This window comes from Pagrus pagrus (assembly GCF_965226575.1).
Source record: "Pagrus pagrus genome assembly, chromosome: 22".
Classification (NCBI taxonomy): Eukaryota; Metazoa; Chordata; class Actinopteri; order Spariformes; family Sparidae; genus Pagrus; species Pagrus pagrus.
In genome coordinates, this window is record NC_140204.1 from 6433109 (window position 1) to 6448570 (window position 15462).

The following is a 15462-nucleotide window of genomic DNA, read 5'->3' on the forward strand; positions in this document are numbered from 1 at the left end:
ACACATTAAAAGTATGTTGCATGGGGAGTTACACTGCTTATGTAGAAGCTGCGGCTTCAGTCCGAAGACAAAATAGAGGTTGTGGAGTCATTTTCAGGTCCATTAGGACATTCAGGTTATTTTTGGTGTCTGCTAGAAAATGTTTACATGCTTTAATGTTCAAAAAACACCATTTTTCTCATAGTATTCGTTGGTCTATTCACCCTCTGTCTGAACGCTCCTGTCTCTTTAACTACAAATTGCCTGCAGACTGCGCATTTCTTCGTAGATTTAGCATTTTTTAATACTTTCATGGTATTTATTTGGCATCTAAACCTTTTTACAATCAAAAAACACAGAAAATCTCCCCTTCTACAACCTGTGAAAAGAAGCTAAGCTAACCGGACCTGTGTAGTCCACTCCTTATCTCTGCTAAGGCTAGCACCTCAGGGCTACATTAGCCGCTACTAGGCCCAAATCGAGGGATACCTGGCTGCTAGCTGCGAGCGTAGCATGGACAACAGTGTAAAATATTATTATTGTCATAATCTTTTGTTATTGTTAAGTCACGTTGAGACTTAGACTGTCATCAGCATTTTTTAACTAGATTGCGCCAGGTGTTAGCTAGCCTCAGAGCTAGCTAGTAGTATGAGGCCACATTTTCTCTTGCCCAAATCTCTAATTTAACTGGCGGGAGTCACGTTGCATTGTGGGTAATGTAGGCTGCATAATGTGTTGAATATAAAAGAAGATATTTCTGGTCCTGCTGCATCGATTTTTAAACTTTTTTCCAGTTTTTCACACAAAAGAAAACTACTTGTTGCCTACATTTTTGTTTATTGTCAACCAAATTTCAAGAAAAAGACCGAAGTCAACAATGTGATAGTCCCACTTTCCCAAATGTATTTTCACTTATAGACATAAACCTAATGACATTTAAAATAATAATTAATAGTAAATAATTTCCTCAAACAGCTGGGCATTGTAGTTTTTTAATAATTGTTAATTAAATAAGGATAATCAGCTAATTTCTGGGGACTATTTTCAGCTGCGGATGAATACATGTTCACGATGGTGCACCTTATTAATGTTTAATTGCCTGACATGTACTTTAAAAGTCCTATTTTGTCCATTAATGTCATTTTACCCCCCAACAAACACAGGAAGCAGAGCAGCAGCAGGAGGATGTAACATCACTCTTCCTGTCTTTGTCACAAAAAGACTCCTTTAAGTCTCTAAAAAAACAAAGATGGAGGTTTTGAAACCTTATTGTAAACAGATGTGAAGTGTGGGGGACATCCAGACAGCCTCCTCTGTGAAGCCTGTCTGTCTGTGTGTCAACCAAGAGTTAACACACAAAAAAACTCCGCTGCTGACGTCAGTGGAAATCCCCTCTATCTGCTGTCTGACTGACACAAAGTCAACATTACAGTTTTAAATATAAATGTAAAAAACCATATCCCATAATATAAACGTCTATATCTTATTATGTATAACAAAAATAATAATTAATGTTTAATAAATGCACCGGGAATCAACTTTCTAACAGCTGTCAGTGTGAATTGAGGCTGATCGTGAGTGTGTTTGCTTATTAAAATGATATTTTCAGGGTGGGTGCATGAAGTGTCCGCCCCGCCTGTGTGTGTTTTTCCTTTAGTTTCGGTTTTGTCTTCGGGGTTTCCGAGCAGACTTCCTCATCCGCCGCAGAGGCAGCGGGGACGGTCGACCGCCCACGAGCTGGATTTTCGGGTCATTTTGTGTCACTTTACGTGCATGTGTTGTTGAACTCTGGACCCGATACATGTTGTCGTTTTATGATTGCGGAAGCCCGAGGCGCCTCCCCTGCTGCTGGAAACGAAACTTCAAGAAAGGCGCACGGCGACTCGAGCTCACGTAAGAAACCCCGCTCGGAAATGTCACATTTTAACGCTTGAAATGATTTTTACGTGTTTTATCGCGTCCCGTCGAGCGGATTGTCCGCTTCCTGGTCCGTCGTGGTCAGAAACGCGTCCATCGGCGCGTTTATATTGAGAAAAGTGTTTCACAATACGCGCACAGCTGCCAAAATTGTCCGATAATGCGCCATATTTTGACGCTTTCTGACGCCGTTTTAAAGCAGATTTTTAGTTGTGGCTGTTGTTGTTGAACAAAAGAGAAGTTACAGATATATTAGTGTTTATATTAACGAAGAGACAGCCTTGTTTACATGGTGGAGTTGGCTCATCAGGTACGAAGCGGTATGTGTTTGTACTTTACTGGAATATTTCCATGTTATGCTGCTTTACACTTCACTTAAAAGAGGGATTATTGTACTTTACACCCTACTGGGGATGTAGAAAGTACCCAAGAGACATATATATGAGTAAAAGTAAAGATATCGTGCGGGAATATTACTCTAATAAACGTGTAACTCCCTCACACGGTGTGCACTAGTCCAAATAAGTAAGGGATATCAGGATAATTCAGTGTTTCACTGTGATATATCTGACTTTTATTCACATTTGACTTTTATTTTGCATATCCATGCACATGCATATACTGTATATACCCATATATGGGTAAATGTGAGTAGTGTATATAAAAGTATCTGATGTTAATTTAACTAAAGTATCAAAGTTGAGTTTCTGGTTATTAAATGTACTGAAGTATCACAGTAAAAGTATATTATACATATATTTACAGGTATATAAAGATTGTCGGATTCGATATTCAAAATGTATTCGATCATCAGCATCTTTTTTAAAAAAAATCTTTTAAATTATTATTGTTATTGAACTTATTTTATAACTGTTTACAATATGGTGCTCTGGCTCTGATGCACTGAAAGGAAGTAATTTAAAGGTCATGTTGATAACATGATTGTGAATGTACACTGATGTAAATGTCGGTTACTAACTGATGTTTTGTTTTTCTCTGTGTAGGAATTCTGATGATGGCTTCCTGCTTCTAACAAGGTTTGTCAGTCAGTTGTGTAACGTTGTTGTTATCATGTGTATCATCTCTGTGTTCAGAGTCGCGGTAGCTGCTAGTTTGTGTTCCTCATGTTTGCAAGCTAGAGTTAGCAACGTTAGCTCCAACGAACTGGCAACCACTTGTGAGGGAAGATGATCTGAACAACGGCGGTGTTGTGAGTAAAATGTACAATATATGTGTCGAAAAAGTAGTAAAGTGGGTCTATAAAGTGGCAGAAAATGGAAATGCTCAAGTAAAGTAGGCCAGAGGTCGGTCACCTTAACAGATTGTGTTCATTTTTATTTTTATTTTACTTTTTCATCTTTTTCATATCAAGTTTTGAGTCCTATTTGCTATTAATACATGTTTTTACTGTAAAAAAAAACTCCCAAACTTCACTGAAAGAGGCTATTTGAATAAAAGTATTATTGTTATTATTGTAAATAAACTTAGTTTAGGCTCTTCCATGGAGTCTATGTTCCCTCATGGACAACATTGTTTGCAATACAATAAACAATAAACATTAAAGCTACGACATCAGCATTGCAGAGAAGAACTGCAGTACGATTAACCGATTTGTTTTCAACCATTGAATTAGTCGCCAACCATTCTGATGATTGATTAATATATTTGAGTATGTTTTGAAGGGAAAAAAGTCAAAATTATCTGATTTTAGCTTCTTAAATGTGAATTTTCTGGGTTTCTTTACTCCTTGATGACAGTAAACCAAACATCTTTGGATTGCGGACAAAACAAATGACCAAACAAATAATCGGTTAACCAAGAAAATGATTAACAGATTAAATCGAAACAGCAGAATCAGAGATATCACTTGTTTTATTCCACGCTTTCTTCTTCCTTCGTAAAAACCCGGCGCCTACGTAACCCACAGTGGAGACACTGAGCGACATCACTGGAGGAAATTTATCAGGTCACTTCCTCTGGAGCCTGAAACTGTTTTATGCTACTTGTTTCATGGGGATCAGTTGTGTTTAAAGATTTGTTTCCTGAATTGTGTTTTTTTTTTGCAGTATGTTCAACTCTATGACACCGATTTAAGGACAAGGGATGGACGACGAGAGAAGCGATGGCGAACCGGAGGTGGTGGATGAGTTCGCGTGTGCCGGGATGCTGCGTGGCTCTCTGACCACGCTGCACGGCACCGTGGAGCGCATTTTTGGCGTGGCGTTCGGCATCGGGGCGGATGATTTGTCTCAGGGCAACAACGGGCAGATCTGGCTCAAACTGCAAGGGCGGAGCAGCGGCGTGAAAGCCGCCAAAGTAAGCCGCGATCGCTTTGTTGAGTCCTGATCGTGAGCCGGTTTGTGAGACTTGATTTTGTTGTTGTCATTACCGCCAGTGTTAGTCTACAGTGCACTCAGATAAGAGGCCGTGTTCCTGGGAAATGACTCATCGAGGGTTTTAAACGTTGATTGATAAGTCATGGTGGAGTTTCAGTATATGTGTACATGTGGTCGACCTGCTAACACATGACTGGCTGACTCATGAACGCAGATGACTTAAAACTGAACTGCAACTGCTTTTTGTGTCGGTCGCTCTGTCAAAGCAATACATTTAAATATATTTCATTTTAATGTGTCTGCTCCTACTACAGTATTTTTCCCCACTACTGCAGTAATAGTACAACAAAACAATACTGATACAAAATGTCTCTCTGTCGCAGTTGTTTGTGAAGGGAGTTGTGAACCAGGAGGAGCAGCAGGAGGTTTCCTACCCGAAGCTCCTTCACTGTGTCTTCTGCGGAGCCAGAGGGCTGTTCATGGACTGCCTGATAAGAAACACCTCGGCACATATAGTGGTGAGTGTTGCATTGTGGGTCTTTTGTTTCACATTTACATTTTACGTAAAGAGAAGGCGGGAAAAAAGAGACGTTAGAACAGAAACTTTATTCATCTTTAGTGACCCAGAATAAAGAAGGAGACGCATCAAAGAGGATTCAAAATAAGCCAGTTGTTTAGAGTCTGTAGTGCTTCGAGAAGATTTTTCTCGCATGTGTCATGAAATACTGAAACGTGATTATATAAAACTGGAAAAACTCGCAGAAGCACGTGATCTAGAGCAGGGGATTTCCCAGGCTGACACTGTGGGTCAGTTAGCTGTCGGCTACAAACTTGAGCCCTTTCTTTCTTTATATCACTCAACATTTTGGCGAACTGGCATCTTTAAAAGTAAGCCGAATTAAATTCTAGCACTTCCTGTTTACAGTCTACACCTGGCTGTGCAGACAACTGTCACTGGGAGACTTTGATCTTGACAAAAACTTAAAAACGTCATAATTCTCAGGCAGGTTCTGTAGTCACAAGGGGGAGTATCTTTAATCTATGATTTCTAAGCAGATTTATTGGTGTTTATTCACAGTGGACAAAAGAGATAAGTCATGCTAAATCTAAAAATACGTGCAGCCTTGTCTGTGTTCAGATTTGACTGAGAAATGACTCAAAGAAGGAGTACGAATTGTGACGCAGATTACGGCATGCGCCTCGCATCTCCGTGTCCGCCCTCCCCTGGGGAGGCGTGCCTCAAAGCTTGAAAACCCCCGAGGCAGAGGTTAAAGGTCACATTGATGACATTTAAAATGTAGACATATCTAACTTGCAAACACTTGACGGGCCGATGAATTGAACGACGGAGGTGTTGTGACGTGAACGCGACAGAAGGAGGGCGATTGAAAGGCACATTTAGTGTCTGAGTGTTATCTATAACACCTTTTTTGAAATACACTGTATAGAAAAGCATCTAAAGGGTTAGATGAAACAAGACAGATCTAATTCATTACCAGCTAGAGTTTACAGAACTATGTAACAAGCTTCCTCATATTGATTCGCATCATGTGGCCTCGTAGTAAAACTTACACAGTACATAAGCATAAATTGTGAACCTTGGAACGAGCCAAGGTAATAATTTCTAACCTCTCATACCTTCCCATTAAATCTGCTCTATTATACACGCACGACTCTGAAATATCATCCCTGTTTGTACTTAATGCTTAAAGGGCTGCTATGTAGTTTTGTAGAAGAAATACAAACTCAGACATATTTATTTTTCCCATAACTGAATAAACAAGCTGTTCTCAGTGGAAAATAGGGTCCAGAACACTGTTTTTCCCGATGATGCAACAGTGATATTGACTAATAATGTGGTATCTTGGGATTGCATTCTTGTTATTCTTACAAGAAATCACATTATTAGTCAATATCCCCATTCTGTCATCTGTACTCGCAAAAAAATGTGTCATCCATATCCTGTATGAAGTAACATAATTATAATTATAATGCTGTGATGTCGGCGTTGGGAAGTTTTACCCTATTGCTAACATGTTTTGTTAAAACTTAATGCTGTCATTAAGAGGATGAAGATTAATTAGGGGTGGCAAGTATTTTTCAAGTTAGTTTTCTTTTAAAAACATAAAATCGCTTCATACAGTTCGTCCAGCACGTGTCAAGAAGCCCCGAGATGCCAAATTGATTTGAAAAGCTGTTATTTACAACCTTTTTTAAGCCGAAATCTTTCACTGTATGTGCTATGCTAAAAGTGTTAGCATGCACCCCGTCGAGGGTTTAAATACCATCTTTTAAAATCAATTTGGGATCTGGGGGCTTCTGGAGACTTGGATTACGTCAGACACGCTGTGTGGAGGCATTTTAGGTTGCTCTCAAGATTAACGTCATGCTCTTTTCCTCTCGCAAAACTAGGTTGGCTCGACAGGATCCCTCCTCATATCAGGTATTACGGAGCCGGTGGTGCGAGCCTACTCTCTCATCACAGAGCTGGTGGAGAGGTACGAGGGCGTACAGTCCAGGTACTCTGAGACTGCGGACAGAGGCACAGGCGAGTCTCTGGATTCACGCCGGGCCTTCAAAACTCTTGTGGAGAACTGGGAGGACAGGCACATCCTGGATCTACTGGTCTTACCGGGGTCGGTGAAGGAAATCCTGCTGGATTTGGTGAAAGAATCGGGACTTGGATCGAACCCCAGCCCAGCACTGACAGATGGAAATGCAGGGGCACGATCGCTTGAGGATTCAGAGGGTAGATGGGACAGCACTACTGATCGGTGGGTGGAAGGGATCACTGCAGGTTTGGGGATTGACTCTGCAACCAAAGACTCCTTCTTTCAGGCTTTCCCCATGTCAGCAGGCGCTCGAGGGAGAGCAGAGGGTGCTGAGGCAAGACTCATCCGTTCTCCGCAGGAGGTGGGAGAGGAAGAGCAGCTGGAGCAGCTGGCAACAGGAGGTACCAATGTGACAAAGGGAACAGCAGGGGTGGAGGAAGAACAGGAGCTGCAGTTTTTGCTTCTTTTGAAGTTCTTCACGGCCATGGGGTACACGGAGGACGTCGTGAAACGAGTCCTCGCACGAACGGGACCCAAAGAGGCCTCGCAGATCCTGGACGTGGTCCAACAGGAGCAGGATCGCAGTGACCAGGAGCAGGCAAATCATCATCGCCAAACCCAGAAGAATCAAGACGGTGTTGCCTCTAATCAAAGCGAGAGGAACCGACCTTGCGAGACGGAGCACAGAGAAGATGTGGAAATGGCAGCAGGAGGAAATAACGGAGATGTGGGAGATGTTTGTGAGAAAGGTGGAGATGCAGCTACAGGCAGCAAAAGTCCCTTTAAACAGGAGGGTAGTACCGAGGAAATGGAGGAAGGACACGAGGAAGACTTTGTCTTAGGAGTGGTGAAGAAAGCTGCAGCCAGCTGCGGGTACAAGGAGCAGAAAGTCGCCAAAGTCTACAACATGTTGCCTGATCGATCCACTCACCAGCTGCTCCTGGAGCTGCAGAGAGACGGGAGCAAAGAGACGGACGCCTTCAGGGAGGGACCGAGAGAGATGGATGATGTGGTGCTGGAGAATCCAAAGGTTGGACCAGGAGAGGATGAAGCACGAGGAGAAAGTGAGCTATTCATACTTGCAGAAAAGAGAGAATCAGATGACAAACGATGGGAAGTGGTGCCAAACCGAACTGGACCCGTTGCAGAGCCAGATTTGTTTACTTGGATTGATAAACCCCAGCAGCATAAGATGAACACCTCAAAGCCAAAGCGACACCAGCATCCCAAGTCTCAAGCTCTGCACCAAATTGCCCTTCCAGAAGTGAAAGGACCACCCATGCCTACTTACTCCTCATCCTCAGATCCTCCACACAACAATTTCCAATCCAACAAACAATACGGACAAACCAACTACTGGACTAATCCACCCGCCTCAAAACAAAACCATCCAACCCAAGACAACGTCTTAAACCCAAAGCCCCGGTCGGACTTAAAGCAAGCACTCCAAGCCCCTCAGCCCCCCATCTTCCCAGGGAAAGACTCGTCTCCCACAAGAGTGAGGGAAAGACAGGGCTTCGTGGCCACCTCTTCAGTGGTGGTGACAGGGGAGCAGCGTTTCCTGGAGGGCCTGCAGATGCCCTTTGACCTTCAGCTAACAGACAAACCCGGGGACCCGAAGCTGAGGGAGATCATCATTGACGGGAGCAACGTGGCCATGAGGTGGGGAAGGAGTAATGTGTATAATTTCTTTTCAGGTTGTGTTTTCTCCATGTGCTCCCTGTTGAAAGATCTAGAGATATGTTAAAACTAGGCTGTCTGTCACGTCACATTACAATCCGATCACGTATGGACAATAATAACAGTGATACATGTTATTTGCTACACAAATTGTCTTAAATTTGACGTCTGTTCTTGCAAACTGTTCCATGTTTTCCACAGTCACGGGTTGGGTCACTTCTTCTCCTGTCGAGGCATCGCCTTGGCCGTCCAGCACTTCTGGGACCGAGGCCATCGTCGCATCACTGCCCTCCTGCCACAGTGGAGACAGAAGAGCGACCCCAAGATCAAAGGTAACACTTCCTGTTCCTCGTGCAGTGTGGTAGATTAAACGATTAGGCGATGGATACAAAAGTTAATTTACAGCTATTTTGAAAACCGATTTGCTGGTTCCAGCATCTTAAATGTGAGAATTTGCTGCTTTCTTTTTCATTTATGATATTAATTGAAGAGTTTTGGGGGTTTTGGACTGTGACTTCTCCAACTATATTAATCAGCTGATTAGCTATCTGCTGTAGCGTTTTGGTAAACATGTTGAATGGCCAGAAAAAACACTTGAAGTCTCATTACCTCAGTTACACCTTGTCAAACACTGTGTGTGGTTCTCAAATGACAAAGGCTGATGTGCTTGCTGGGGCGTGTGCTGCCTTTATTTGATTCTGAGTCACATGTAACAGAAAAACAAATCAGATGTTGGCACTTGTGAGTGTGTGTGTGTTTTCCCTTCAGTGCAGACTAAACATAGTTTTGTTTGCTCCTGCCTCACAGAGCAGCACTATCTGGGCGAGCTGCAGAAGCTGGGCCTGGTCTCCTACACTCCCTCCAGAGAGGTCCAGGGCAAGAGGATCAGCTCGTACGACGACAGGTAGACAGCCTCTGCTTAAAATAACAGTGTCTGTGTTGTGATAGCAGGTGGAAACAAAGAAAGTTACTGGTTTCACTCACTGGCTGGTGAAATCTGTGTGAAAGTGAATGAGAAACACTCTCATCTCTGCTGTCGTACTACTCTAGAAGCCGTATAAGGTCCGATGTGGAGGATTTAAGGGGATTTAGGAGGATCTATCAGCAGAAATGTAATAAGATGTTCATAATTTATGGTTACCTCTGGTTTCTTCTAAATAAATCCCATATTTCCAAAGAAGCCGTTCATGTCTTATCCCTGAAGTCATAGTCCTGATCGGCGCTGCTGTAAATCGCCTCCATACTGTTTCCCTTATCTTCAAACTTGCATCTGTAAAATTTCTGTGTTCACGCCCGCATGTAAAATATACTTATCGTCATACAGGATATTATCAGCATTTTTTTTACCATTAACTGTGAGCATACTTAATGTTCTCCCTCTCCAGTGCGAACACATGATATACCCAGTTTGTAGTATGGAAGTGGGACATCCACTGTGGACTTTTAGGTTTTAAATCTTTCCGTTTCCACAGATTTATGCTGCAGCACGCACAGCAGTCAAACGGCGTGATTGTGACGAACGACAACCTGAGAGACCTCTCAGATGAGTCTCCTGTGTGGAGGGACATCATCAAAAAGAGGTATAAAGAGTCAACACATCAGTTCAAATGTGACATCTTCCATAGTCTGAATCAGAAATGTGTCATATCAACCAGCAAGACAGAGTTGCAAAATATGTTTTGGTGCTTGATAGAAGGATCTGAATACTTCCTTCGGCTGTCTGTTTAAAGGGCTAGTCCCCCTACTTAAAGTGGTATGATCCCATGTTTCTGCCCCAGACTTCTTCAGTACACGTTTGTTGGGGATCACTTCATGGTGCCGGACGACCCGCTGGGCAGAGGAGGGCCTCACCTGGATGACTTCCTTCGCTCAGAGCACAGGTATTAACACCCACACATTTAGAAAGTCATAAGAAAAAAACTCTATAATGTCGTCTCCTCTGAATTATTTCTCTTTCTTCTCAGGACTCCTTACCCAGGAAACCACTCTTTCGCCGGCGTAGCCACCAACTTCCCTTCCTCCAAACCTCCCCGCTCCCAAACTGAGGTCCTGAACTTCCGCGACCGAACGCTGGGTGGAGCTCTGGATTCGACACGTGGAGAGAGTCGGGGTAGGGGGCGAGGACATGGGAGAGGATGGGACGCGGGACACCAGCACAGGCAGTTTGTTGCTCCGGGTGCAGACAGGAGTGCAGAGAAAACAGCCAGCCTGAGGGAGCAGCTCTGTCAGGTTTTTGCGGGTCAGGACAACATGGTGGCGCTGGTGCTGCAGTGCCACCCGGCGGAGACGGACATTAATGTGCTGTCTGATCTGATCTTGGAGCAGCAGCAGGACTAGAGTCTTCAAGTCTTGGTGTTTTCCGTGGGTTAATACTGACTTTTTTATGCTTTATTTTGCCCTGGTTTGAGTTTCCCACCAAAGCAACTACAAGAAGTCACACCGGCTAATCATTGATCTGCATTAACAAGGACCAACTTGTTGTTCAGTCCAAAACACATATAATTTATTGGTGGTGTCCTGCATTTGAATACATCTTCTTTGTCTCATATATTGCTGTTTCTTTTTACGATCCCTCTACCATGCATCTCCCGTTAATTCAAGTTTGATTCAGCAGAGCAGCTAATGATGCTAATCGGGATAGCTCTGCCCTTTTGTAATTTGTCTGACAACTCTTCAATCTTTTTATAAAGGTAAATGAGTTTTTGTCCCACATGATGGACGTACAGCAGATAACCAAACAGGTTTTTTTAGCCATGCTAGCCTCCTACTGTCGGCTGCTGGATGCATTACCATGACATTTTCTGAAGACATTCATGTTCCCAACTGGATGAATCCTGATGTTTTGATGATCCCCACATTGATTTATGACCAAATTCCTGCAGAACTAATTACATTCCCATCAGCCTCAGGTGTTCTTTGTGATCCATGCTAATTAGCAAATGTTAGCATGCTAACACATTAAACTAAGATGGTGAGCTTGGTTAACATACTTGCTAAACATTGGCATGATAGCATGCTGATATTAGCATTTAGCTAAGATCATTGCTAGGCTACCAGCAGTGGAGGAAAGTGTGTTTTACTCAAGTGCTGCTTTATACTTCTCCATTTTTAAGAGGGAAATACTTTTTTACATTGTTTTTCTTTGCCAATGCTAGCATGCTAAACATATAGACATGGAAAATCAGCATGTTAGCATTGGCACTGTGAGCATGTTAGCTGCTTCACTGAGCTGCTAGCATGGCTGTAGACTCTTGTCTTTTTTAGCGTCTTTTTGTTTGATTTTAAAAAAAACACCAATTTGTAAAGACAGCTATCAAACATCCTCCTTATGGGTGTTTTAGCTGCTTGATGTCACTGTTTTTCATTGTACAGCCATGTTAGCGTGATAATGAATTCTCACTCGTGTCTTTTACTATTGTTGTAGGGTTCATTAAATGTGCCATTTAGAAAAAGAGCAATATCAAAACAAATCTATTTTTTCTGAATTGTAAACCTGCTAAACTTCAAAACATTTTCAACCTGGTTCTTTTAAAACTATCACAGACAATAAGGTGCATGGGTAATGCTGGATAAAGTTGTAGATAGTTGTTGTATGAGACGGTTTGGGTCAAAAATGTAGAAAAGCACCACCAGCTGTGGGGACGGATGTCGTTTCCCCATGCTAGAATAATACTAAATCAATCGTTACAATATTCTGTGCAGTCCATTTTATATATTTTTTAACTTATTTTAACCAGGTCTGAGTTTGTCATGACTGTGGCGTTGAGCAGAAGATCATTTAGAGTGTGTCTGGATGAGGAAACGGAGCTTCATGAGCTGAGAGAGATGATAACAAAGTCTTTCATCCTTATGTATGATTGAAGATCGGACCCTCAATCCAGCCTCTCAAAGTTCAAAACATATTTGTAGTGTTTATATGTATGTACATTTTATGGCTTTCAGAGGTCTGCCTATGTTTCTGTACTAAAGTATTGTTTGATTCAAATGATTAAAAAAAAATCTAAAATGGTCTTCAATGTGTTTAGGTGGTGTTTCTGAATGTTTTCATTTTTGGGGTGAATTTACCCATTAAATTCATTTGGTGATTTTAAAGGTCAAACAACAAAAATGTGGATGAATCTGGGTAAAAAGTGACAAAAGGGAAGTCAACGCTACATAATCGAAGTCCTAACTACATGTTCACATATAGACAGTGAGATTCTGTTGAAACTATTCACAAAACTTTCCACCAGAGGTCGCACTTCACCACTGTTTAGAGTGACTGATGCAGGGGACGATGCTACGAATTAAATTCCTTCTATGAAATGAAATCTGAGTGATGCATCCATGTTTTACTTCCTGTTTCTGCGCTCTGCTAACAGCTTTAGCCTCAGTTTCATGTTAAAAGTTGTCTGCAGTGATTTGAGATATTACAGCCAGTTTTCATGTCTATGTGTTAGCAGTGGTGGAGGAAGTATTCAGATCCTTTAAATAAGGACAAGTAGTCATACCACACTAAAAATACTGCAAGTGGAAGTAATACAATGAAAAAGCATGTTTGTATAATCAGTATAATGCACTTAAATGTACTACAAGGAACTTTTAGCTGGTTAGGCCTCTTTATGACCTACATAAGCAAAAAAAGACCATCAGCAAGAATATTGTCTATTTCTATACAGTTAGGAAAGAAGCTGCTGTATCTCTTGCCAGATGGCAGCAGGACAACTGGCTGATTATTATTTTGATTGTTGGCTTATTATTATGACGACACAACATCACGAGGCGATGTTGATAACTTTAGCTTTAGCTCAACAAACAAATATGTTAGCTGTAGGATTAAATGTAACATGGGTGAATGAACGGTAATGTTACTAAAACAAACTTTGTTTCACCATCGTTACATTACAGTTATTAATCTGTCATAGCCAGAAACAGATACATCAACTAATCGCTAAACAGATCTGTTTAAAAGAGAATAATAACAACCAAAACAAAAGCACATGATCAAGATCTTTTTACGACACAAGGCAGTGGTGCTCATACCACTTTTGACCACAGGGGCCGCCAGAATCAACAGAAATTAAAGTTCTTTAAAGCAGCTTTAAAGTATTAAATAAATGTACTTAATGCAGAAGAATGGCCTCTGTGACTGTACGACTGTCATATATTAAATAATTAACGAGATTATTATTATTGATAACTGATTGATTGATTGGTTTGTAAACTATTTCATTGAAGAAATGAAGAACACAATCCAACATTTTAAGTCTTCATGTACTCCCACACTATTGGACAGCCGGATGTCTGCAGTATATTCACTCAGCGAGCCTCTTGTATTGATTGCCATCAGAAACACTTAGTAAAGACCAACCTAATCCAACATAAACAACTCGAATGAGATGGCACTACAGGTAGCCTGGAGGAGGATTCCTCTCAGGTGAGGTTTTCTCCTAAACGGCGGAGAAACAAAGGCAGTGGAGGAAACCGAAGCAGCTGCATCTGTCCTTCTGTTTGTCGTATTTTCCGTCATTCCTTTGTCTTCTTCCGTTTCCTGCCGTTTATTTATCCACAGCACATAAAAAAACGATCACACAGTTTATCCACTGTACATACATTTGTTTTATTTACACAGGAAAATAGTGATCGAGCCATAATGTAGGACGACTGCTTTCTTTTTTTGACTTCACACAGGAGGTTTAAGTGGCCTCTTTCCGAGAATAGATGCATATTAAACCAGTTAGGTCAGTTGTAAACAATAGTGAAAATAGACCGCGCGTCTATTTTGAGAACATCCTGAGCAAGACAGAGGGAATCTTGAGAGGAGGCTCAATGGACCAGCCCAGTAAATTATATCCAGCACGTCTGGTGACTTCTGAGTCACCTCTGCAGGAGTTTAAATTAAAGTGAGCAGCAGTGGGTGGTGATTGTAGGTCTGCTCTGTCTTTGTAGCCACCAGTTTAACATATTTGCATACTGTACTGTACTATAATGGTGAAGTACAGGCAGGCAACAGTGACGAAAAAGTGCAATCATATCACAGGATGAATGTTATGTGTTAGAAACAATGACTCTTAATATGATGTACCAAAACTGCACGATGTCTGATAATGAATATGATAAAGTCACAGTGACATCTGTGTGTTGTGTTGCAGAAATATCTACTGAAGTTAGCATGCTAGCCCCAGCTCCGAAGCTCCTGTGCTAGCGGTGTAAACATCAACACACCCCTGGTGCTCTGGGCTCCCGCACAGCTAACTGAGCAAACGAGCTAACAGCAGCTACAGTTAGCAGCAGTTAGCGGTTACTCTGGCGATATGCTGCCTCTTATTTGTTTTCAGTAAGAATTTGAAAGGTGGCTAATTCTTACATGTTGCACCGTTCAGGCAGGATGCTACCTGCTATAAAATGGAGAAAAAGTAGAATGATAGTTATTGTTTTTAAAGTGCTGATGTGGGTGTTTTTTTGGATTTTAAACATTTTCTATTGTGTGGTTATCTTGAATTCTTTTGGCCATGGTAATCATGTAGTAAAATCAGATATGGAGACATATCTGATTCAGTTAATCTGATCAGAATCAGGTTTATTGCCAAGTAGGTTTCACATAGAAGGAATTTGCCTTGATGTTTGTTGTGCGTAACAATAAACATAAGTGAGAAGAAAAACAAAGTGCAAGCACTACAAAAGAAGAACAAAAATTTACAATAGGAAAATACTGATTACATAATTGCTGAAATGTAAATATATGTACCTCTAAATCGATTGGCTAAGTGTACAAAGTACCTCTGGGCATCACGCAGAAAGCTCACTAAGAAAATTGATAAACAAGTTAACCTTTCTAGACGAGTCACATCTATTACGGCATACATCTAGCAATGAAACAATGCATCAACATTGAGACTTTACAGTACATGGTTTCCATTTGGCACTAAAACCTGCAGCTGCTCCATCTTTACGACAGTATGAGTGTGTGTGTGTTTGCTGATGTTGTAAAATTGGTTGTTTGGCAATATAGGGGAATA

The 15462-nt window shown here is 41.6% G+C and overlaps 1 protein-coding gene across 2 annotated transcripts; it reads left to right on the forward strand.

Moving 5' to 3' along the window:
• Window positions 1-1668: 1668 nt before the first annotated feature.
• khnyn (KH and NYN domain containing) lies at window positions 1669-12475 on the forward strand. Of its 2 annotated transcripts, none has more exons than XM_084344549.1 (10): window positions 1669-2216; window positions 2901-2933; window positions 3963-4212; window positions 4616-4750; window positions 6645-8446; window positions 8666-8796; window positions 9272-9368; window positions 9937-10044; window positions 10243-10344; window positions 10429-12475. In XM_084344549.1, exons 3-10 carry the CDS (start codon window positions 4000-4002, stop codon window positions 10799-10801), a joined length of 2961 nt encoding a protein of 986 aa, XP_084200675.1. In that variant the 5' UTR covers window positions 1669-2216; window positions 2901-2933; window positions 3963-3999; the 3' UTR covers window positions 10802-12475. The 2 variants fall into 2 exon arrangements, with proteins under 2 accessions (XP_084200675.1, XP_084200674.1); XM_084344548.1 differs by having other exon boundaries at window positions 1669-1872.
• Window positions 12476-15462: the final 2987 nt, after the last annotated feature.

Excerpts from the sequence above, each read along its gene's own strand:
- khnyn (XM_084344549.1), top strand. The coding sequence starts at position 4,000 with ATGGACGACGAGAGAAGCGATGGCGAACCGGAGGTGGTGGATGAGTTC. Across the intron at positions 9,369-9,936 it reads ATCAGCTCGTACGACGACAG|ATTTATGCTGCAGCACGCAC; the intron begins GTAGACAGCCTC and ends CCGTTTCCACAG. Across the intron at positions 10,345-10,428 it reads TTCCTTCGCTCAGAGCACAG|GACTCCTTACCCAGGAAACC; the intron begins GTATTAACACCC and ends CTTTCTTCTCAG.